General features: G+C 34.7%; 1 protein-coding gene across 1 annotated transcript in view; it reads left to right on the top strand.

Annotated features, from left to right (window-relative positions):
* RSRC1 (arginine and serine rich coiled-coil 1) overlaps positions 1-26,543 on the top strand; it is a 448,688-nt gene that overhangs the window by 179,656 nt on the left and 242,489 nt on the right. Inside the window, exon 5 of the mRNA XM_018048443.1 lies at positions 15,999-16,035. Within this exon, the coding sequence (XP_017903932.1) occupies positions 15,999-16,035 (37 nt within the window). The remainder of the gene's footprint in view (positions 1-15,998; positions 16,036-26,543) is intronic.

Below are 26,543 nucleotides of genomic sequence, written 5' to 3'. Positions count from 1 at the left end.
TAGCATGGTAGCTGAGGAGTCCAATTCCAGGCCAGAATTCTGTGTCTCCCATTACAAGCAGACCCTTCACCATCTGAGCCACCAGGGAAGTCCAATCTTTTAAACCCAACCATTAAGCACTGTTGTTCCCAGACTGGGTGCTTTGATTCAGAGTCCTTATTTGGGATCTGAAATACTTTTCTGCACGTTGATTCAGTACTTTTCCATTCCTAGCCCTTCCCATTTTCTTTCCCCATGGTTCACTGGTTCATAAAGAGTCAAGAGCCTTTTGCTTCAGGCTTCTCAGTAGTGAGACAACCATTCTTCTCACCACCCCTCTGCCCACCCCAGTGCATCCACCCATGCTGTTCTTTGAGGGGAAAATGTAACATTAGTCTCCTTTTTGACTCTTGGTTGCATTGTTATCAGTAAGAAAATGAAGCTTTGATTGTTACTTTCAGTTTGACTCATTGTCCTAACTCACTAACCCTTACCTTAACCCGACCTTAACCCCTGATTGCCCCGCAGTAGCAGTATAGGGTGGGAGAAAGACAAAAGATAACTGAAGGACTGAAGTCCTTGAAAAAGCCAGAGGAGCTGATTCCAGAGCCCTTGTGGTTGCAATGGCCTTTGTTTGAAGGCATCTCAATCATCACCTCTATGAAGGATTTCCTAGACTCTGCTACCCACAGCTTTTGCCTTTTCCTCATCGTCTTAGTCTCCCAAGAAACACACTCGTGAAATCAGACTTCTGATAGAGCATTTCTAATACTTTGTTGGGCTATTTACTTCTCTGCTTTTCCAGTGAGACCTTCCAGTTCTAATTTTGTGAATATTAGCCAATGTTCAGCTCAGTTCAGTTCAGTCGCTCAGTTCAGTTCAGTGGCTCAGTCATGTCAGACTCTGTGCGACCCTGTGAATCGCATGCACACCAGTGATATGTAAATAAACTGTTTTAGTTAACCATATCCGAAGACCTAAAGATTTTTTATCTTTATAGTTTTGGGAAAGTTAGAGTTTGACTGACATTGCATACTAAGAATCTATACTTATCCAAAAGCTTCATATGACGCCAAAGCAGAAGGTTCACTTGAACAAATACTGAACCTGGGAAATGGATACAGACATGGAAGCCACATAAAGTAAGTTTTCTATAAGGGCAGTGCAATTGACCTTGATAACCACAGATTCAATATTCTGTCTGTTCAAAGGGGATATGTGTTGTATGTGAGTATTTGTAGTTTTCATGTGTCATGATAAGGCGTATGTGCAGGATGGTTTTCAGGAGTCATGTCACTGAGCTGGTGCATGAGACCAGCTAACTGCTCAGTATTGTATCTCTGAGTGGCTTTGTATCCTTCTGATCTTAGTGATCTGAGCAATGCTCATGAAGGATCTGATGATGTTGATAATAATGAGTAATATATGCTAACAGTAATCCGCTAAGCACTTTACATGTATTATTACATTCACAATTTAGGGTACTTGGAAGTTCCTGTGCTTAGTTGCTCAGTCGTGTCCGAATCTTTGCTTCCCCGTGGACTGTAGCCCACCAGGCTCCTCTCTATGGAATTCTCCAGGCAAGAATACTAGAGTGAGTTGCCATGCCCTCCTCCAGGATATCTTCCCAACCCAGGGATCGAACATAGGTCTCTTGCATTGCAGGTGGATTCTTTACCATCTAAGTCAATATTTACTGAATGCAAGGAGTGACTAGAAGTTTAGAAATGTAAGAAGTTGTTATGAACGTAGTAGAAGTGGGAGTTTGGTTCTTGTACAGTAAATATATAGAATTTGAAGATGTGTCAAAGAAGAGGAAGACTGTTTTAGGTAGATGAATGCTTGAACAAAAAAAATCATGGAAATGATAATGGACTGGTCTGAGAAGAGGCACATTTTGGATAGCAGTAGAAAATTATTAGCCAGATATTATAGATTATATAGCAGAGAGAGACAAACTTGGGGCTTGAAAACATTGATATTAGGGCGAAGAGTATTGGAGGAATCTTGGTGAAGTGATAGGAAGCAAAACTAATATAGACAAAGTGGAAAGGAAGGGAATGCAGCAGAACTCGGACCAATCTGGATCAATTATTAAAGGGTTCACCTTTTCTGTTTATTTCATGCATTCAGCTCTATTTCCAGTTTCACATTCTCTAGCTCTAAATTTGATTCACTTGTATCTTATATATTCATGTATCAAGTTTAGAATGATTCAGTTAGTATTAAACACTGTAGAGAGTTTTAAGTTGGACAGAAATGTACACTGAGTCTTTAAAGCAAACACTGAAGATAACAGGCTTATATACAGATAATTTATGAATCTTTTTCAAACCTGTGGAGAATAGGAAAGGTGTGGGTTGAGTACAGACCTGTAGAAGCTAAAATAGAAGAAATGCAGAAAGCATTTCTGTTGTAAAAGAATGAGCTTTAGATTCAGTAGAGCAATTTTGCCCATCTTAGGAAGTTACTTTCCTACCTTAAGTAAGTTACTCTATGCCGATCTCTTATTTACAAAATGAGGATAATGTACTACTCCATAGAGTTGCAGTAAGGATTAAAAAAAATGTTTAAAAAATTAAGCAATAGTAATGTATCTTGCGGAGAAGGCAATGGCACCCACTCCAGTACTCTTGCCTGGAAAATCCCATGGACGGAGGAGCCTGATGGGCTGCAGTCCATGGGGTCGCGAAGAGTTGGACACGACTGAGCGACTTCACTTTTGCATTTTACTTTCACGCGTTGGAGGAGGAAATGGCAACCCACTCCAGTGTTCTTGCCTGGAGAATCCCAGGGATGGGGGAGCCTGGTGGGCTGCCGTCAATGGGGTCGCACAGAGTCGGACAGGACTGAAACGACTTAGCAATGTATTTTGATGGAAGAAATTTTGGAAAACACATAAGCAAAGCATTAGAGTGAACATAAAAATCAGTCAAAAATCCCACTGCTTAATATTCTTAACATTTTAGTTTATAACCTCTTAGTTACATGTAGATACACATACATATGTACTCGTATACATGCATGTATAAAAGTTTTTTTAAACAATTCTAACATCATACTATACTGTAATAGGCTCTTTTTAAAAACTCAGTATACAGTAAGAACATTTTCATGGAAATACTCAACTATATCATAATTTTTAATGACTATACAGTTTTCTGTTATTTGAATATTATCATGCTTTCTGTCATAATTTGGCATTAATAGGCATTTAATTTATTCCAAATTTGTTGTTTCATCATTGTTTTTTCTCTTATGTTAAACACAATGGAGTGATTAGTTTCTTATGACTCTACATTGGGACACAACATTGGGATACTGCACAATACTACACAATATTACTACAACGGGATACTACATTGGGATACAACACTGAGATAAGCCTAGAGATGTAGAACTTTCAGGTCAAAGGCTTTAGGTGCATTAATGAAAACATGAAACATTTTCCTATTTTCCTCTGAAAAATTTGTATTATTTTCTGTTCTCATAAGTAACACATGAGGGTCCTGATTCCCCATACCTTTGCCAACAATAAAAACATTGTCATTTGTTTTTATCTTTGCTTGTTTCCTTAGGTGAAAAATGGCACTTGGTTTTATCTTGCAGATCTGTGCATTATAATATTTCCCTGAATGTTAGCCATTTATATAGATTTTTCTTTTTGTGAATATTGTGAGAATTCAATGAGATTGCAAGTGTAAATGATAAGGCTTAGCGCCTGGTATATATTATCCTGTTCTTTTTATTTAAATCCTCACTCCTTTGCATCTCCTTTCCCAGTCATGGTGCTAGTAGGAGAAGACCAAAATCTTGTTTCATTGTTAAGGTTATTGTTTTTACAGAGAGATAGTAATAAATTATCTCTTGATTAAATTTTGGGCAATGAACTTGGGGTGCCTGGTTGCACATTTGCCTTTTAATAGCTGAAGTGTGTATGATGTGATCTACTTCACTTCTCTAAGTCTCAGTTATCTCATCTATAAAGTAGGGGTAATAATTTTCTCTCTTTTTATAATAAAGTTACCCTTATAGGTTTCAATGAGCTAATTGATGTAAAACACTTAGTACAGTGCTAGGCACATACTGTCAGTATTTTCTTAGACAGTAAGAATATACTAAGAAGGTCGGTTTACTTATTAATAAATAATGATCAAGGATTTGAGTACCAAGAAATGCAAAAAGTCTTTAGGAAATGGCAAATTGTTTGATTTGAGGAGAATCTTGAATTATATGCTGAGGAGTTTAATACTGTAGTTTTATTTGCTAGCACTATTAGGTGCTTACCAGATTAAAATCATACGTTAGTTTTTTGTTTCCTTTTAGAGTGTCAGTCTGGTTACAAAGGAAAACATCAGAGGGAAGAGAAAAAAAGCATCAAACGACTTTAATAATTGAATAATCAATTTCTGAGTTATTGAAGGTTTGCTTTTCTCAGGAAAAATAAATATGTTGCATTTTCTCTTAACTTTAACAGTTGAAGATGTTAGTAGAATCAGTTCAGTTCAGTCACTCAGTCATGTCCGACTCTTTGCGACCCCATGAATTGCAGCCCACCAGGCCTCCCTGTCCATCACCAGCTCCCGGAGTTTACTCAAACTCATGTCCATCGAGTCGGTGATGCCATCCAGCCATCTCATCCTCTGTCGTCCCCTTCTCCTCCTGCCCCCAATCCCTCCCAGCATCAGAGTCTTTTCCAATGAGTCAACTCTTCACATGAGGTGGCCAAAGTATTGGAGTTTCAGCTTTAGCATCAGTCCTTCCAATGAACACTCAGGACTGATCTACTTTAGAATGGACTGGTTGGATCTCCTTGCAGTCCAAGGGACTCTCAAGAGTCTTCTCCAACACCACAGTTCAAAAGCATCAATTCTTCAGCGCTCAGCTTTCTTCACAGTCCAACTCTCACATCCATACATGACTACTGGAAAAACCATAGCCTTGACTAGACGGACCTTTGTTGGCAAAGTAATGTCTCTGCTTTTGAGTATGCTCTCTAGGTTAGTCATAACTTTCCTTCCAAGGAGTAAGCGCCTTTTAATTTCATGGCTGCAGTCACCATCTGCAGTGATTTTGGAGCCAGTACTTATAAGTGTTTGTTATCTTCTATTTAGAATTGTTTACTGTTTGCACATATAGGTCGATACTGCTTTTAGGAAGCTTTTGGAACATTAGTTTATAATAATGAACTTTTTGAAAGTAGAAATTTCATTTAATTGTATTTATTATACATGATAACTATATTTAAATATAAATTAATATTTAACAAATATAGTAGATAAATGTATTTAGGCTTAAGTACTAGAGGTGAAATATACTGATTTATTTGCCCTTTTAAAAATTACTTACCCTAGTCCTACAAGAGAAATAACATAACATAAAATTAATAAATAATTTTTAAATCTCATGATCAATTATCCTTCTTTTACACCGTCATTTTATTTAGAATTAGAAATCAGAAACAATGCAAGTTTCTAAGAGTAGTGGATATGTTAACCTGTTGTATTTTTATAAACAGAATAGTATGTAAACAGTAAAAATATTATATGTAAACATTTATTGATTCTTCAAGAGCTGTTTAACTACAGTATATAATTAAGTGATGAAAAAATTTAAGCTATGTAAGTACATAATAAATCAATGACTATTCCATACTTGTAAGGAAATAAGTGTATTTGTTTGCTTACATAAGAAGGGAGGGAAAAACTAAAACATGTTTGAGGTATAATCTTGGTTGGTAGGATGTCAGGTGATTTTTATTTTCTTCTTCATTAGAACCAGCTGTCATTTTGAATTTCTGTATAATAATCATTGTTATTTGTGGGACTGCTAGTCCATATGGCACCTTTGAGCCTAATCGGAAAAGCCGTCCTTTCTGATGAATGCAGTACCACAGCAGAATGCACTGCTTGGCCAGGGCACATAGCCTTTAGCTTCTACTGCCCCATTTGGTTTTTCTTTTTTCCCTCCCACATAATGAGCAACACGCACAATTGCACGTGATACCCTTGAAAACTTACATGTAAAAATTACTTAAAATTAAAGATGAAAAGAAATATATAACCTTTTAACCTGCATCTATTCTGGGCAGGCTATTCTCCTTACTTGACCTCTAACAGATCATGTGGGACCTTTGGGCTTGTTCTTCCTGCCTCTTTTCTGCTTACCCACTTTGCTCAAATGAAATTAATCCTTCAGGATCCTGCTAAAATTACCCCTTGTCTTTGAAATATTTCCCAACCCTCTAACACACATGACTGTTTCTCTTGTTTTAAATTTCTCTTGAACCAGGTCAAGCACATGGATTGAAGGGAGTGGTGGCAAACAAGTTGTGTCTCACTTGCTCACTGCAGACAATTGGCAGTGACTCCTTAGAGCACAGTGTTAAGAATGATTCTTGAACTACATCTGGTTTCAGTGGGAAAGAGGATTGCCACTCATTAGGAGCCTTAGGCCTGCATGTGGAAATAGCACATAGGTAGCATGTTCACATGCATTTTCCTTGCCTGGCTTAGACGTTAACTATTTCATGTATTCACCTAGGTTTGACATTATGGATTAAACATCCAAGATACTTTTCATTGATAATGTTTATTTTGTTGTTATTGTTTTTATTATCCACTTAGAATTTATCATGGAGCCTAAGAAAAGTATGAGGGTACTCAGTAAATATATTTCAGTTGCTCTTCCTTCATTCTCAATGTTCAGTTCTTTTTCTAGTATAATTTCCCTTGATCTGGAACACTTTCTTTAGCAGTTTTTTTAAAATATCAGATCTACTTGTGATGAATTCTCTTAGTTTTTCTTCATCTGAGACTGTTGTTTAGAGAATAGCTTGGAAAATATTAAACCTCTTTTCTTTCTCAGGTAGGCCTTTTTGTGACGTCCCAAAACTGTTTACCTGAATGAATGTAACTTACGATATGTACCAACTTAAGTGTTACAGCTTCCTATTGGAATAAACTGTATGTGTGTGTGTCCTAAGTCCTCAGCTGTTTAATATGTTTGCTTTAAACTTGTCCTGATATAATGGATGCTCAGTAATATTTGTGAAACTAATTAAATAATTTAGAAAAGAAAATAGTACACATAAAATTCAGTAGCCATAGTACACTTGTCTGTGTGAATGATTTATAAACTCTAGAGCAAAATTTATTGTAAATAATAATCGGTCAGATCAATAACTACTTGTAAAATACAAATGTCTGAAAACAACCGTTATGCAATCTGGTCACCTAAGAATATATATTTGAAAAAGTGAAAGTGAAAAGTGAAAGTGAAGTTGCTCAGTCATGTCCGACTCTTTGCGACCCCATGGAGTGTAACCTACCAGATTCCTCCCTCCCTGGGATTTTCCAGGCAAGAATACTGGAGTCGGTTGCCATTTCCTTCTCCTATATATAAAATATATATACTTAGATCCACTAATTTGCAAGGTATTTTCCAATCAGGAGAAAAGTACTAAGAATTTTCTGAGAATTTCAGGAAGATCTTCTTGGAACTTGGTGATATTCTATATTTTTGTTATTGGGGTTAAAAATACTTAAAAAATTAGGTTATTAAGAAATTATTTCTGCCTACTTTTTTCAGTGTACTTCTAAATTCTGCTTCCATTCAGAGATCAGGATAGAAGAATATACTTATTATGTCAAGATATAGATGGCACTTTTATTGGATGATGTCCATTGGGCCAAGCTCTTTTTGTGTATTTATTTGAAAAGTAGACTGCCTTTCATTTGTAAGTATTAACAATTGAAATAGATTTTATAGTGATTAAAAAAGGTAACATCTATAAAGATGTTTCTTGATTTTGAAAGTGAAATACAGTCCATTAATCTGTCATACTGAACCAGTAATTATTGGGTGCTGGTATATGCATACTGATTATCTTCAATCCTTTATTTGAGTTTAAGAATGGCAAATTAGAGAAGATATATATCCTGACAAAGTTATTTAGTTAAGCAGTAGAGTTGGATTTTGAACCTAGGTTTTTCTTAAATTTATAATATTACCAGATTTTTCATTAATAACATTTGATACTAACAGAAAAGGTCTTATACATGTAAAAAAAGTTGTTAATTATTATTTGAGATAGGAGGTGTAGATATATTTATAACTTATAACTCAGGCTTTTAAAAACCTTTACTGCCATTATAAAAAGAAAAAAAAACCCAGCTCATATAGATTTTTGCTTTATGTGAGAGTACAAAATTACCTGTGATCTTATTTCTTATAGCTGTAGAAAACTGCAGCATAATAATCTTTTAAAAGTGGATAATATGCTTAGTTCACGACCAAAAAACCTATAAAAACCTTATTACTTAAGTTAAACTGTTTTTTACAATTATTGTATATATGCATATTTTATGTGGGTTAATACATGTACATTACTGATTATAAATACATTTAATCTTGTATTTCTTGGTGAGTGAAATGAGACTTTAATGCTACTTTATTTAGTTACATGTATTATAGTTTCTATTTTGTAATAGATACTCACAGATTTTTGGCTTGCTTTCTGAAATGGTTCTGGTTTATATTTTTTTTTGTTACTTTTCTACTTCCCACCCAAGCAGTTACTTTTCTTTTGGATGTCTTTCGTTTAATTTATTATAAACTATTGCTTATATAAGTCAATTCATAATAGATTTTAGATTGATTTAATAGTGATGAGTTAAATTTACTAGGAGAAGCAAGTGATTAAAAATGTTTCTCCAGGTTTGTAGTTTACAGTTTTGATGCAAAATATTGAAAGCAAAGGAGAATATCATCATCAAATGGAATGTTGTTTTTTAAAAATAAATACTATTATTAATTTTGGCTGCTTGACCAGATTCCCTTAGACCATTTTAAAACCCGAATGATCATTTTGGTGTAATTTGTTCTCACATTTTTTTAAAAGTGTTGATCCCTTCCTAGTAAGACGAGATCTAAACAGTCAGTCTGTTTGTTTAGAAATTTCTTAAGAGGATAAGCTGTATAATAGCAAGGATTTCTAGATTTAGAGCATGCTTTCTTTGGCAGAATAATGAAATCTGTTTACCACAAAGGTAAATCATTAACTTTATTTTAATTTTATTCCTGTCTGCCATAGTGTGATTGATATGTGGCATCATCTTCTTACTGGAAGGAGACCTAACATCAACACTGACAAGTGTCACAAGGTTTGTTTAGGACAACCTCAGCCTGTCCCAGTTAGTTTCAAGATGTCTGCCTCATACATGTTGAGCCACTGCATTTCCTGCTTTAAAGCCTTGTGTTATGCCAACATAACTATCTGTGCTGCCTCAACTACAAATTGGATGAACAGCCCGTGACACTTTTTCAATATTATTACATTAAACCAAGTGGATTTTGATTGATAACCTAATATTCAACTAATGCAAAACATCAATCATGGCAAGTATATTAATTATTTAATATTGCAGTCTAATTCAGAAATCGATGTGCTGCATGAGGGGAAGGGAAACTCATGGTTCCCAGAAGATTTAAGACAGGGAATGATTAAAAAAAGACCTGCTGTACTCCTGTGTGTTAGTTCGATACAAATCTTTATTCATTTGCCAATAATCTCTTCCCATTTTCCACTTCAGGACCATTTTATCAGTTTTGAAACCTATAATTGAATTAAGTCTGCTTTCAGCACAGGGCAAAAGGAGTTGCACAAATATTGATGAAGTCATGACAGGGACAACCCAAGAGACAGACCACTAAAGAGGACAGGCTTTATACCATTTGTTGCAAGATCCTTCTGTCAATGTCTTGAATCTTATCTCTCTCTCTAAAAAAAAAAAAAATTGTTTTAGCCTTTTGGAACCACTCTTAAAGACTTTTGCGTTAAAATATCTATCCAATAACAGATTTATATAGCATATTACAATATACAGTGTACTTTCATATATTTTATCTTGCTTATTTTTTCACAGCCACCTTATGTGTTAGGTAAAACAAGAGTTAAAAAATCTGTACATCATAGGTGAACCATTCAGAGAAGTTGGATTATTACCCAAGCTCATTCAACTGTTTTGTTGTAGAACTTAGATTTAAAGTATTTTACTTTTAGAACCGGTGTTATACATCATGCTCTCTTATGTAGTATTTATGTACTCATGATAGTTTATATGTGTTATTTTGAGATGGCCACCCTTCCTTGTCTTTCTGCCCAAAGTAAGACTAAACAAAACTGATTTTCATGAAGAATTTGTTGAAACTTCGGTGTCCCAAGCTATGATACATATTAAGCTTTACAAATATGCACACCTTCTAGATATAAATGAAAATGTCTGTTCTATTATGGGGCTTGCCTGGTAGCTCAGCTGGTAAAGAATCTGCCTGTGATGCAGGAGACCCCAGTCTGATTCCTTGGTCGGGAAGATCCACTGGAGAAGAGTTAGGCTACCCACTCCATTATTCTTGAGCTTCCCTGGTGGTTCAGCTGGTAAAGAATCGGCCTGCAATGCTGGAAACCTAGGTTCAATCCCTGGTTTGAGAAGATCCCCTGGAGAAGGGCAAGGCTACCCACTCCAGTATTCTGGCCTGGAGAATTCCATGGACTGTACAGTCTATGGGGTTGCAAAGAGTCAGACACGACTGAGCAACATTCACTTTCACTGTCACTTGATCTATTATATTCTTTACTTGAGAATGGCCTTCTTCAGTGTGTGTGTTTATGTATATACACATGTATAGAGCAAAATATATACATATCAACATGTATATAGCAAAATATATACATATCAACATATGTATATAGCAAAATATATACGTATCAAATATATGTATACATATATGGAGGGGTGGTGGTTTAGGTGCTAAGTTCTGTCCAGCTCTTGCAACCCCATGGACTGTAGCCTGTGAGGCTCCTCTGTCCATGGGATTTCCCAGGCAAGAATATTGGAGTGGGTTGTCATTTTCTTCTCCAGGGGAGCTTCCCAACCTAGAACTCGAATCCAGGTCTCCTCACTGCAGGTGGACTCCTGCACTGCAGGTGGATTCTTTACCAAGTGTGCCACAAAGTGGCTTAAATGTATTTTGTCATTAAAGTCACTAGCCCAGCTTTCTTTTGGTTTGTGTTTGCCTGGTTATAATATCTCTTTTAGAAACCATTCAGAATCCTTTTTGTCCTATGTGTCTCTTGTAAATCACACATCCCTAGATTTGTTTCATACCCAATCTAAGAATCTTCTCTGGTATTTTTGTTATGGTGGCCTTTCTTTAATTTTCTTTTTAGTCACTGATTACTTAATATTACAGTAATTACTATGGTCCATGCCAGGCTCTACTTGCTTTATTTTGCTTGCTTGCTTCTGCCTGAATTTTTTTCTCTTCCTCAGAACTTTTTTCATATAATATCTTTGTGTGGTGAATTTCCTAAGATTTTATATGCTGAATATTTCTTTATTTTTCCTTTAATTTAAATAATAGTTTATTTGTTGAATATTAATTCTAGGTTCACAGCTTTTTTATTCACTTTCTCTTGAAAGCTTACACTCCGCTGTCTAGCATTAGTGTTAAGTAATCTGATGTCAGTGCTAATCTTTTAGAGGAGTGTGCTTTTTCTTTCTGGAAACTTTTAAACTTTTCTCTTGATCTATAATAGTATAGCCTTAATTATCTTTATATAATACTTTGCTGTGATTTTTCTTTAATTCTCCTACTCACTGCTGTATGTACCCTTTCAGTCTAAGATTTGAGTATTTCTATATCTAGGAAATATTTGTCACTGTTTCTTCAAATATTTATTCCCTTTTATTTTGTCTTTGCTTTCCTTCTAGGATTCTTATTATACAGATGTTCATACTTCTACTCCTGTTCTTAATTATATCTCTTGTTTGTTCTTTCATACCTTTCCTATGGCCTTCTAGGAGAGTTCTTTCTGTGTTCTAGCTCACTAATTCATTCTTGGTCTGTAGTTATTGTGCTTTCAGTTCATCCTCTGGGTTGCTTATTTCAAACTATTGTATTTCTAATACTCATTATCTCATATTGATTCAGAGAAGGCAATGGCACCCCACTCCAGTACTCTTGCCTGGAAAATCCCATGGACGGAGGAGCCTGGAAGGCTGCAGTCCATGGAGTCGCGAAGAGTCGGGCATGACTAAGCGACTTCACTTTCACTTTTCACTACATTGGAGAAGGAAATGGCAACCCACTCCAGTGTTCTTGCCTGGAGAATCTCAGGGGTGGAGCCTGGTAGGCTGCCATCTATGGGGTCGCACAGATTCGGACATGACTAAAGCGACTTAGCAGCAGTAGCAGCATATTGATTATTTTTTATAACCATTTTTCATATTTAATTTCTAAAAATCTTCCCCTATCTTTGAATATGTTATTATACTTATATTCTTGCTCAGTCTGTTTTCTCTGGATGAAGTTACTTTCTTTGTTGTTATTCTGTTATTTTTAAGAACACCTCAGAGTTCTTAAAAATTTGCCTTGTGGATTTCTCTTTTATTTCCTTGCAACATTCAGCTACTTTGGCTAGTAATTTTAATCTAAGGGTAGGGGTAAAAGTCTAGGCTCTAGCTTGTGCTTATCCAGATTAATTGTTCTACTGTGGCCTCAATCAACCACTTTTTCCCCTTAGTGTCCTCCTGCTTTTTAAAAAACAAAACAAAGCAAAGCAAAACAGCCACCCATCATCCACCACACACATACGCAAAACTCCCAATACTGTTCTCCCAAACAACCCATCACTGTTGCAGTTATCTTGGTTCTTTGAGTGTTATGGGGCTGGGTAGATCTACCCAGGGGGCTTCCCAGGTGGTGCAGTGATAAAGAATCTGCCCACCAATGCAGGAGATGCAAGAGATGTGGGTTTGATCACTGGGTTGGGAAGATTCCCTCGAGTGGGAAATGGCAACCCACTCTAGTATTCTTGCCTGAAAAATTCCATGGACAGAGGAGCCTGGTGGGCTACAGTCTAAAGTATGGGAATTTTGTGATGTGAATGCATGGAAAGAGTTCATTACTTCATTTGTGAGAAAAAGAGGTTTCTCCATAGGAGGTTTTGTTTAGGTTGTATGTAGTCTGTTATGGTATTTGCTACCACTTTCCATGTGGTATAGCTTTGACAATAACAGAGGGAATAGTAGTATGCCATGGATTTTAAGAAGATAATTGACAGGATCAAGCTTAATTTTACAAAGATCTTGCTCTCTTACGGAGAAGGAATTGACATAGGGCAAGCCAGGGGTCATTGAGACCCATTAAGAAGCCTTTCAAAAATCTGAGAGAGAAAAGATGATGGCCTAAAATAAGACATAGTTGTGAAGATAGAAAGAAGTGGTTAACACTACGTGATAATTAAGGGATGTTGGATAGCCAGGACCTTGTGGTTGATTGTGTTTGTTTATATTTGGTAGTGAAGGAAAGGGACATGTGTCAAGGAAGATGCTTAGTTTTCTTTCAGGTGTGTCATTCAGAATGTGTATTCCCTAAAATCATTTAATTTAAAGAATTCCTTGGAAACATAATGAAACAATAGCCAGCCAATCTTTCTTTCTTTTTTAAAGAATAGTTTCTTATCCTTGATTCCAAAATACAAATAACTCTGAAAACTGAGAGATGTTCCCTAAGTTTGTGATAAAGTCAGTTGACAGCAAAACCTACCCTTAAACGAAGCTGTTTATCGTCTTTGTTTATCCCATTTTGTGTGGACATTCATATTTTTCTTTCAGAATTATTAATATGTATGGTGATGAGATGCTGCTTCAAGTATTGCTGTCAGTGTTTTATGACATACACCATATGTACCTTATTACTTTCCTTAAAACCCAAAATATTTTTTGTTTGTTTGTTTTTCTTATTTTGTTTTTAAACTTTAGTGCTCAATTTATTAAACTCATTCAACAAAACATTGAAAAAAACTTGAATATATAAACAATGCCAAGTTTGATTAAACTGGCTGAAACATAAATACCAGTTAAAAATTTAGTATAGCGGATCCTTTTGAACATTTCAAATAGTAGATAAAACATACATAAATCCAGTGAGTGTAAAGCATATCCTTATACCAAAACAGAGTACCAAAAAATTCCAGAATATTCTGATGAAACATGTCTAGCCTCAGTGGTTTCAGATAATAAATTATGGACTTTTACTTTGAATCTGAGCATTTTTGTTCTCTTATACTGCATTATTTTCCAATAAGAACCATGGTGTGACAATGTACCCATGGGGAAAAATAAAGTAGATGTGAATTATATAGTATAAATATACTTCACTCTAACATAGATTGCTGAGTTCAGGAACAAAGCAATGTGTATAGTATGCTTCTGTTCAGGTTGAAAAGAGAAAAAGAGAAGCACACAGACACACACAGAAGTATGCACACATATGCAGAGACTGTCTTTAGAAGGACAAATAAATAGCAAATATCAGTGATTGAGAACGAGGGGTGAGTGATAGGAAGATTTAATTTTGTCGTAGTATGTATACACACACACACACACACACAGAAACATATTACACTGTCAGATGTTTTACTGTGTGTATTATTATTTTTGTTTAAATTTTAAACTACACAAGTTATATGAAAACTTCCCTGTGAACACTTAAAAATTCATCAGACTTCCAGCTCTAGTAAATATATTAATCTTATAATAATAAAGGTAAAAATAATTATGTAGTTACTGGCCTGCTGTGACACGCCTTGTTGTAATCTGTTTCTGTCATTTGACATTAGAACTGTATCCAGAGAATGAGTTTCAGAAATCCTTAAATTTTAAAATGTTGATTATATAGCATTGTCAGAAGCAGAAAAGAGAATGGCTAAAGAGGAGTAGTAATCAGTAGACAGTGGAGTTTATTCCCAAGATGCCAGACTGGGCAGTGAGAGGAAACATTGGAAACCACTAGTATAGTTTTCAAGCAGTTGATCCAAAAGGAAAAGATAGGGAAATTTGAAAAAAGATTATATAACAAGACAAAGGAAACAGAAGTAAATATATTTTTCCAAAAAAAAAAAAATGGAGACAAAATAAAGAGAAAAGAAATAACATTGGGAGCCCTACGGAGAAAAATAGGTGTGGGGAAAAGATTAAACATCCTGAATGCAGTACTGTTGTCAGATGTTCCGTAATTATTTTCTGCATTGTGGTAGAAGTATAATTTTGTGTTAAAGCAAGTAAGGTGTGGTCTTAATAATGGAATTAAAATACTGCTTGATCAGAGTGAAAATGGGGAAAGTCTATTTCTTACTAATAAATTAGCATTAACTGAAATCAGGAAAAAACATCCAACTATTTCCATATTCCACCAAATGTGTATTTAAATTATCTTTGCTACTTGTACAGTTATTTGTATTTTGTCTCATCAGGTCTCTCTCTTTTTTTTTTAGTGAAAAGCAAGAAATTAAATACTTAAAATATATATTGTGATATTTGATGTTTGTGTTTTCATTGGTGATTAATTTTTCAATATTATAATTTTAGGTTCTGATTTATAGTAGGCACTAAGTTGATAAAATTAATGGTAGGAAAAAATTTAAGATTTAGTGTCTTAGCTATACACTGATAAATATTATTTTTGTGCACATTCTTTGTATAAAAATACACCTATTGATGGATGGGCATTTGATAAAGCAAATATAGTAAAATGTCAATTGTAGATGGTAGATAAAATGTCAAATCTAGATGGTTGATAGAATCTGTATGTTTGAACATTTTCATAATAAATGTTAAAAAAATAAACTCAAGTGAAAAAGCTAATGTAAAAGAAAGATAGTGTACAAATAGTAAAATGATAATATATTTGATTTTTTTTTGTTCTCCGCTGACTGAAAAATCTGAAACATTTTACTAGATGAATATAAATTTTAGTGTTAATACTACTATTAGATATAAATAAATTATCTGTTCCTAAAGAAATTGTTCTGTCCTTAAAAATGGGGTTATTATGAACATTAGGAAAGATATTTGAAAAAATTATAGGGGTTTGTACAATATTTTTGAAGTAAACATAAATTATAGGAGACGAGGGTTGAACAACTATTTTAAACTTTTATTCTTCTATTTTAGGGAATCTGGAAACATCAAAGCTGGATTAGAACATCTGGTAAGTTCTAATTTTCTCTTGAACATTTGCATCATCTTTGATATCTGCATTCTAAATGAACACTTTTGAATGAGCTTTGAATACCTTGTATTGAGAAAGTCAACCATTTCCCAAAGGGTCAGCTTACTGTTATTATGTGAAGGCACTTACATTTTCATTTATCTTATCATTTCAAGGGAATTAAAATTTTTTTAAATTACTTTTTTTTTTTTGATGTAGAGATGAAATAAAATGGATGACAATCCTTGGATTGATGATTGCTTTAATTATAAACAAAAATGTTTGGTGTAGAATTTTGGCATATCTTGATCTGACAAAAACAAGCTTGTGTTTTAAGAAAAAAACAATCAAATATTGCATGCATAAATGTGGTATGTTTTAGCAATTTAACAGCTTTGAAAGAAGTGCACAGCTTTGTTTTTCCTAATGTCTTTGCTTTATGAATAATGCATTGGTTTAAACTACATTCAGTTTTAGAATATAAAATAATTGAGATGCAAAATTTTCGGTTTCAGTAAACATTTTTAAAGCACAAGTGAAATTCCAACTGACTTAACATTAAAATCTGTCCATTGATCAAAAAGTTGGAAAACTGCTGTATTATACCAGGTCCAAAATTCATTGAGCTCACCACATTGAGTGTTCATTACAACATTAAGTAGTTCATTTAAACAGAGCATTATAAAGTCATGCTCTGGTTTCTGGTCAGATCCAAATGTTGAATAATTAATGATAGAGATTCTTTTGTAAATACAATCTAAGTAGTTTTTTCATGCAAGACTTCATTCGTGTATCATATTGTAGCTTTGTTAACTATTAATGTGCTTTTTGTTCTGCTCACACAAGAGCAAATAGGAGCAACTCCATTTTTATTTATAGCAGTTTTAGAGTTGAAAGGATTTTTGGTTTTTCCTTCAATAACTAAAGGAAACTGGGGAAATCTAGACTTTTCAAAGTGATTAAATCTTGCTAAAAATTACAGATTATTAAAAGCAGAACACAATAACCAAGTTAGAAAAATTGAACTAAAATATTTCCAGATTAGAAGTAAATAAATAACATTGTTATTCTCATTATTAAAAATTATTTCTTGAATCTTCATTTCTCACTTAATAGTACAACATATATTTTGGAGATACAAATGGACATTACAATAAAAATATTAATCTAAAACATCTAATGCCAGTATCAGTTGGCAGCTTATAACAAGGAAGAACAGCTAATGTAGTGCCAATCTCTTGTAAATTATTATTTAATAAAAAGACTTTATATTTATGTGATTCATATTCATCAGTAAACAAGTTAGATTCTTCCTTTGTTTAAATTTTATACATTTTCATACTTACTAGTATGAATTTATTTTCAGTGACAATCTCTTGCATTTATACTTGACTTGTAATCTTGCGCAGCAGTGGTTTTCCAACTGCCCTGGGCTGCCAGGTTTTCTCCCCATAGCAAATAGCACGTCAGGCTTCCACTGCCCACTTTAGCCAGAACAGTGCCCATTTTTAGTTATTTTATATACTTTTAAACTTTTAAAATAAGATTTCATCTAAACAGAGTTCTTCAACTATAGGTATTTTAAAGCCTTTGATGAAGTATAGCCACGTGTATTAATTATAGTCAGGAGTAATGGTTTGTTAAATTATTATTTCCCATTCTTGACTCTAAGTTATATTTAATTTTTATCTGAGTCATATACATCAAATGTATTTCAAAGATAATGCATTTTAGGGATCAGAGAGCCAGGATCAATATAACAGGTGGTAGAAGTAGATGGTTTTAATGCATTTTACCCCAGTTATTCAAACTCTGTAGCTTAACATTGTAAAATTTACCCACTGGCTGTGAGCTATTAACAACATTATGAATACATAGCATAATATCACATATATACATATATGTATTGTTTTGTATAATAATAATATTCAGTAAAGTTAATGATATTCTTTATAACTGTCTAAAAGGAAGTAAATGTAAGAATTCATTGATTAAGTGCTAAGGAAACCTGTCAATCTAGCAACTCTGGGCTCCTTAGGTTTGCTGAACAGTACTTATAGCCCTTGCCTTCTAGCCCTTGTACTCTTTCTTTGAATTGACTGTATGCCAAATACAGTTAGAAGTACAGATTCTAATAGATTGATTTAAAAAATATATAGTGTAAAAATAAAATGAGAAGAGCATCCCACACATTTAGAATTAGTTTCTTCTATTTATGTAGCCTTCTTCAGCCTTTTTCTTTCCAAATTTACTTGAATTGTCATAGAAAATTAGCATTGTCCTGAGAGAGGGTAAAATCCAGTATAAATTTGAATATAGTTAAGAAAAATGAGATATGAAGTATGTTATATTTACCACAAGGACACATGCATGGTTGTACTGTCTGTACTCTGTTTATGGGCTCTTCTTGATATATATAGTGTCTGTAACCCTGGAAGGGAGAAAGCAGATGTGGATGTATGGAGAGAAGAGTACGATGGATGGACTTTGTTTCCCTCGGACCTCTTCAGGGGTTGATTCATTTATTTGTCACAATCTCTCAAGCCCTGATTCAGTCTTTATTACATTATTCCTTTCTGTCTGTGTTGCCACCTTTTCCTGTGAACTGTCCAGTGTGTCATTCTTGGCTTAAATTTCTTTTAGTATACTCCCCAATACCATTTTATTTATCTTCTCACAAACTTGTCTACCACCCATAAAGACTATATCTGTTTAAAGTTCTAAACACAGCCTTTGAAGGTTGGTGCCCCATGATCCATTGATAATTCTTGCCTGATGATTGAGAAAATGAGATTTTTCCAGCTTTACTACTCCCCTGTATTTAGGAGCCAGCGTTCTACTATAAGGTCCCAGGTTTTATGTTTCTAGGAAGGTGTATGAAATGTTTGCTCAGTGGTAAGTAAAGAATCCACCAGCCAATGCAGGAAATGTGGGTTCAATCCCTGGGTCAGGAAGATCACCTGCAATAGGAATTGGCAACCCACTCCCACAGTATTCTTGCCTGGGAAAGCCCATGTACAGAGAAGCCTGATGGGTTACGGTCTGGAGGGTCTCCAAGAGTCAGACATGACTGAGCACAGATGTGCATTCTACTCTACAGAAAAGCCCATCCTTCTTATTTTACTTTTTTTTTTTGCTGTGAACAAAGACTCATGAACAGATTATTATCAGTTACTTTTCTTATTTACTTTGTCATTCAGATTGTGGCAGATTTGTCCAGAGAGTCCTCTTTCAAGATGATTTCTGGATCCTTTCAACATACTCTTATTATTTTTTTTTTTTTTCCCTAAGCACGTCCTCTTTTTCTGATAAACACGTTTCAGAGTCATCTTATACCTTCCCTGTCCCACTCCCAGAATCAGCCATTTCTCCAGATTACTGTATCTCATTTTAAAGGAGAATGGTATTTAGGAGACAAGGTCTGGACATATGATGTGCTCATTTTCTCTGGAATTTTCTTACTTCTAGGAACTTTTAGTCCTAGATTAGACAGATAAATAGAGGGAGGGAGGTTAGTACATAGATAGATATTTTTAAGAATATATGAGTCATACTGATGCCTCCAATTTCAATCCAAACTGCAGAGTTCTTCCTTGTTCTCCCCCATTTCATATTTGTGTTTATGTAAAGTGAGAATCCAGACTCCTATAGCACTAAATGTTTACCCATTTGCTCAATCATATAATATACATAAAATAGTTCCAAAATCACTACAAGTGTATCTTTTGAAAACAGACTTAATTAAAAGACTTGAAGATTTATTTGCAGTTTTTTCCCCTTGAGTGTAGTTTAATCATTTGAAATATAGTCACATTCATTTGTTCCCATTTATGGGCTTCCCTTGTGGCACAGCTGGTAAAGAATCCACCTACAATGTGGGAAACCTGGGTTCGATCCTTCGGTTGGGAAGATCCCCTGGGGAAGGAAAAGGCTACCCACTCCAGTATTCTGGCCTGGAGAATTCCGTGGACTGTAAAGTTCATACGGTTGCAGAGTCAGACACTACTGAACGACTTTCACTTCACTTCACTTCATATTTAATTTTAGGTGCCTTTGTTCCCATGCTTGTTGATTTAATTATGCTTGAATATCCATAAGGTTAACATGTTTTCAGAAGTCAAAATATTATATACTGTGGTATTCTCAGAGAGGTGTTACCCCCTTCCTTTCTAGCTATTCTCTATTTCTTGTAGATAGCAAATTTTATTAATTTCTTGTCTGTATTTCCTGTGCTTTTCGTAAGATTAAGAATATATCCTGGTGACTCAGACGGTAAAGAATAAGCCTGCAATGTGGGAGTCCTCGGTTTGATCCCCAGGTCAGGAAGATCCCCTCGAGAAGGGAATGGCTACCCACTCAAGTATTCTTGCCTAGAAAATCCCATGGACAGAGGAGCTTGGTGGGCTACAGTCCATAGGGTTGCCAAAGAGTCAGCCACTGCTTAGCCACTAAAGAGCAACAGCAACTATATGCTTATTTGTATGTATTCCCATTTCCTCTTTCTTATAAAAAGCATATTGTATATATTTTTACTGTAATTTTCTCTTTTCACTCATTAATATATCCTGGTAATTACTCCATAATTACTTGCATATCATTATATTTACTATGTTTCTTTCTCTGTTTAGCTGTGGCTCGTATGTACAATATTCCCCAAGATCTTGCACATTCCAAGCTGTTTTTCTGGAGTCTTGCCACTTGAATGACAACTTGGATTGGACATAAAATCCTTGGCTCACAGTTTCCTTTGACTTTCTTGAAATATTATTCAAGATATTTGAATCTTGCTTTTGATATCTCTGGTTTAGTTCAGTTCAGTTCAGTTGATCAGTCGTGTCTGACTCTTTGCGACCCCATGGACTGCAGCATGCCAGGCCTCACTGTCCATCACCAATTCCCAGAGTTTACTCAAACTCATGTCCATTGAGTCGGTGATGCCATCCAACCATCTCATCCTCTGTCGTCCCCTTCTCCTCCTACCTTCAATCTTTCCCAGATTCAGATATCCCAGATATCTCTGGTACCGGCCTTATATTTTTACCTTTACAGATTTTTATTTTATTTTTGTTTTTAATTCTCTCAATTGTTCTCCTGGTTTAATTCAATATTTCTTATTGTTTTCATTCAAATTTATTCTTTTTTGTGTACCTTATAATGTATCCTTCATATCTGAAATATTTCCCCCTTACATTTATGTTGTTATTCTTTGAATATCTGATTCTAGGTTTTCTTTCTATTATTTGTCTAAATGAGTCTTGTGCTTTGTAACTGGTTTTAAGGGAAGAATTTTCATCTATTGTAGTGTTTTAATCTGGTTACTATGTCGGGGTGATTTTGATTTCTTTCCCTTCGTTTCCCTCCCTTCCTCTCTCCCTCCCTTCTTTCCCTTTAAAAATCCTAGATGTTTTGTAGACAGGGCTCCTGGTTTAAGGGTCCCCTCTTCTGCAGTATATACTGTGCTTATCATGTCCAACTCTTTGCGACCCCATGGACTGTAGCCCACCAGGCTCCTCTGTCCATGGAATTCTCCAGGCAGGAATAGTAAAGTGGGTTGCCATGCCCTCCTCCAGGGGATCTTGCCAACCCAGGGATCGAACCCAGGTCTCCTGCATTATAAGTGTACTCTTTACTGTCTGAGCCTCCAGGGAAGACCTTCCACAATACATTGAAGCATCATTCTCTAACAGATGATGATGGTAGGGAGGAAGGGGTTGGCATGTCTTGTTTCGCTTTAGCACTTTGTTTCTTACTATTTTCTTCCATGTTTTTTATTTACCTGATTTTCTCCCAGAAGCAATGCTTCCTCAGGCTGCCTCTTCTGGTTTCACTCATTTTCAAGCCCCTTTGCTCTAGCTAGTGCTCTGGTAACACCAGCTTCTAGGCCTGTGTTCACTATTTTGGCATTTTAGTGTTGCACATTTTTTTTCCTGGGGATGATTTTTGTTTTTATTTCCATTTATGTATTAAAGCTGTTATCAGGGGCTATGGCAAGGGGTGGTGTCTTACAAAACTTTTGCCTCAAAAGAGACATTGATAATGAAAAATGTCAGAAATCAGTGTTCAATAGCCCTTGAATCCTATGCAGTCCCCTGCAGTCCTCCTAGAGTGATCAGAATGGTCAGCAGAATTGAATACAAAACATCTCAGAGTTCAGTGTGAATATCTACTCAGCGACTTAGAGAAAATCATTGCTTATAATGTCATGCTTAGTTAGATTTTATAATGAACTTAAGGAAATAGTACTTTTTATTTGATGAAAAATCATATACAAATTAAAGACTTTCTGATGTGACCCCAGTATGTATCTGTTAACATAATAGGGTTGAAGGAGTGGAGGTGGGTGGTTATTAGGTGGTGATGTTGCTTCTGATTTGTTTTATTAATGATGTCCTAAACTGCGGACAATTGACTCTACGTTCTCTTTTATATCAAAGGTAGCTGACTCCATATTTTTCTACTTCTTATGTTTTTAACTTCTGGATAATATAGTGAGTTGTAGCTCTTATTGAAATATTCAATGGAGGTTAAAGTATTTTCTTTTTAGAGTGTTTTTAATACAGTCAAGTAGCTAACAGTAACACATTTTTATTGTTACAATTATAAAAGTGTACAGGAGATAAATCTTGTCATGTGATTATCGTATAGCTATTATTGTTTTTTTTTTTTATTAGCAATCTATACAAATAATGCTATCCTTTCCTCTTGGGAGAGGGCTTAAGATCTGAATATATTGGTTTGAGCTAAATGAAAAATTGTCACTTTTTTTTAAGGTCAGAATAGTTTTGGGGTTGTTTCTGACTTGAAAGAAGGACTGCTGTGCCATGTCTCCTTGGGCAGAGAATGAAGTGAATTATCCTGATCAGTATGATACTTCTAAAGCTTCCCTTGTTCTCTTTCCTGAAAAGTCAAATAACTGGAGATACGTAGGAGTCGGGGAACATGACCTAGGTCAGTGCCCCTCCATCTTTAATGTGCATATGAATCTCCTGTAGATACTGTTTAAACTCTGGGTCTGGGGTGGGGCTTAAGAGTCCACATTTAGCAAGCTCCCACATGAGGCTAATGCTGCTGGTCCAGCAAACACCAGAAAGAAAAATACATTGAAAGGCATTGACTTGAAAGACAAGTGGGCAAGGAATAAGGCCCTTGGATCAAATGAAAAATCTAGATGTATCCCCCATATAGTCATGAGTATGATTCTGCAGCCTATGAATGATTGGGAGAGACAGACACTCCATGGGTTTACACAGGGCCACAATTTCATCATCTTACTACTCTGTGAGAGTCGCAGAGGGCCAACTTTTTTTTTTTTTTCTTTATTTGGGTTCTGGATATTAAGTTGTATATTTCAGAGCCAGAGCTGGGCACCAGAACTAATAATACCTTGTTAAGCTCTAGGTGGAAGGTTAAATAAGTGATGATAAATCTTTTAGTAAAATGGGTTATAAGTATTTACAACTTTAAGTGGGATTTGCTTTCTATTAATAGTTGAATAGCAAAAGAACTCTGGAGCCATACCTGTGGGTTTTTTCTCCCCACAGAGGTCTCATTTATGCTTCTTATATTGTATAACATTTGAGAGTGATGACCTACTTGTCCTTGTGGTCAGGCAACACAGTCTGGCCATTTTAAGTGTTGAAAAGCAACTGTCATTAATAGCTTGTTTAGCCCATCAGTGGTTTGTAGACTGTAGTTGCTGCTTGCCAGAAATGTAGGCAGGCCCATTGCTATTACATGCTCATCGATAGTACTACATTCTAGTAAAAGCCCTTTTCTCTCTGTTTTAGGCTATTTTGCATAGAACTTGTAAATAAAATGGCTGTATTTCAGTTCACAGTTTAATAATTTTATTTAACAGAAGCATAAATACAGTTAATACATTATCATACTTTTGAGGATGCAGGCAGAGATTTTGAAACCTCTTCTAAAGCAGAGGTTATGAACCCTGCTCATCCTTTGTCTGTTACATTTTTAAATACCTGTCTTATTTTAATATTTTACCATTGTGTTTTGAAAACGTTTTGACATTTGTCTAAATGAGTTTGAGAACATAATTATCTCATAGTGAACCTATGTTACTTATACACCGTATATATTTGTTAAATGCTGATGAAAAATATCTATTACCTCATATACTATTTAAAGACTTCAATGTAGTAAATCCCTTTTCTCTCAGCATTTTAATTTTTTTTTTCACCTAAGCCAATATATATTTGAGGTTTAGGGTAATTGTGTGTGTTAAAACAGATGCTTTCCTTAAACTGATTGTGAGATAAAACAGCATGAAGTTTTTCTTCTTTCTGAAAGAGCAATTCCATAAATTTTTCTCTCTTTCCTTTTAACAAATAAGTGTGTCCTATGAATATATGCAAATTAAAATACCTTTAAATATGGATTAAATGTTAATATCATGTTACTATCATGATTTCTTACAAGTCCTAAATCTGGAAACTAGCTCACATTTCAGTCAGAAGCAGTACCTTGCCAGTGATCCATTTCTCTGAAACATTTTGATTGGTTACAAGTTTATTAAAAATTATTTCTGAAGTAAATGATTAAAAAATATTATCTGATCATCCAAACAGCGTGAACTTGAGTCCTTTTTCTGAGTCTACCTTGAGCCTACCCTTACTCTGTCTCCTCTCTTCCAGAGAAAAATCTGTCGGTTGTTGTTGCATTTTTAAGACACAGTGGTTTTGTGGAAAATCGTAGCCAGTTAGCTTAAAAAATAATAATAAAAAAAGAACAGGTGACAATATGTCATGTAATTTTAATGATACTACTAGTAGTTTCAGATTTATATTTAACCTAGATAAAATTTATTTTCTGACCTTTATGCATGTGTGATTATTAAAGCTTTCTAAAGTAGAACCAAATATTTTAAGTGCATTAAATAACTCCTGCTTCCCATTATTCAAGAGTCTGAAAGTCAGACTTTTCTGAAACCACAAGAGTACCTGAATATTGTATTCGGATATTTTAAATATTTTAGTTCTAGACACCATAGTTTCTGTCTCATTGTAGAGAACAAGGTACCTGTTACTTATTTTATGCTTTTTCAGGATCTAAGGTCTGTAACTGTAGAAAGAGAACTAACAGCAGATGTAACAGGGTTGCTTTTTATTTATCCAGTCAAAGCATTAGGAATTAAGATAGAGAATGCCTTTGCCACAGTGGTATCTTTGGCCACACTCATTACCATTTGTCAAATATTCGTAGCATCTTCATTTAATTTTGACATACATAGCCTGTTTATTTTAGGAAGAGCACAGCATGAGGAGTTAGAATGTGATTTTCCTGTGTGACCTCCACCAGTGCACACAAGCTCTCTGTTTCACTTATTTCATTTTTTTTCCAGATTCATAGGATGTTGAAAGAGAGTGTGAAAATTGGTAGATGTGTAAGACTTTATCCAATTAATCATTTATTGTATAGAGAAAGAAGAAAATCTTAACAGTTCCGGTTATGTAGATAAATTCAGATTGCTAAAATCAATATTTCAGTTCTAATAAACTCACAGTGAGTTGTGAGAAAATTTTGTCCTTTATCTGTTCACATCCTCTCCCTTTAAAAAATTATTATATATTTTAAAAAATTATAAAGTAATACATGTTTATTGTAATGGGCCCAAAACTGATAGGTATATAAATTTAAAAATGCCTATATCTTCTATCTGCCACCAATCTAGTATTAATGGTTTAGTACCCTTCCTTCAGTACCTTGCTCTATTTCCAGATGTACATATGCATATATTACTTAAATTTTTGCTTATTTTAAAACAGAATGATACTGTATATGATATTTTACAACTTACACTTTTTATTTATTCAGTGCTGGATTCAGTGTGCATATACACGCACACATAAATCTGGTTTTTGCTAGAAATGTCAAAATATTGAAAGTTAATACTGTTATCATTTTATTTAATGCATTCATAGGGGAAGTTCAAAGACTATAAAATTTGCATCTTAATGAGTCAGTGCAGATTTACTTCTTTTTCCACTTTCAATTACCTTAATTATAGTATATGAAAGAACAGGCTTACGGTAAAATTTATAGTTATCAATAGAAGAAGGAATGGGTTACTTGTAATATTTAATATTTGTAAAAAACCAAATAGTAAAGATAATTAGATTAGAAGAGGGCCATGTAACATATTTAAATGTGTTTCAGCTTTATTTTAGACTAGTATTTTTTTAACTGAAATTCTGGCATAACTGTGTTCACATTTATTGCAATCTTCAGTTTTGATTTTTACCATTTTATATACTACAGTTTATTTCTATGTTGAGTCTGTCTTTTGACTAAATATTTAGCTTTGTCCTCCTTGCAGATATTGAGAAAGTTTTTATTGAATTGTTTTGAAATTTAAAGAAAAGCACATCAATATGTTGTTTGGGAAAGTTATCACAATTATTCGTTTTAAAGTCCTTTGCCACCCACAGAGTGAATGGTAAAACCAGATGCTAAAAGCTTGAGTTTACAGTAAAATCATTAGTGACTTCTCT

This window comes from Capra hircus, chromosome 1 (genome assembly GCF_001704415.2).
Source record: "Capra hircus breed San Clemente chromosome 1, ASM170441v1, whole genome shotgun sequence".
NCBI classification, from domain to species: Eukaryota; Metazoa; Chordata; class Mammalia; order Artiodactyla; family Bovidae; genus Capra; species Capra hircus.
The sequence above is the reverse complement of the archived record's forward strand: the minus strand, read 5'-3'. Positions and strand labels throughout refer to the sequence as shown.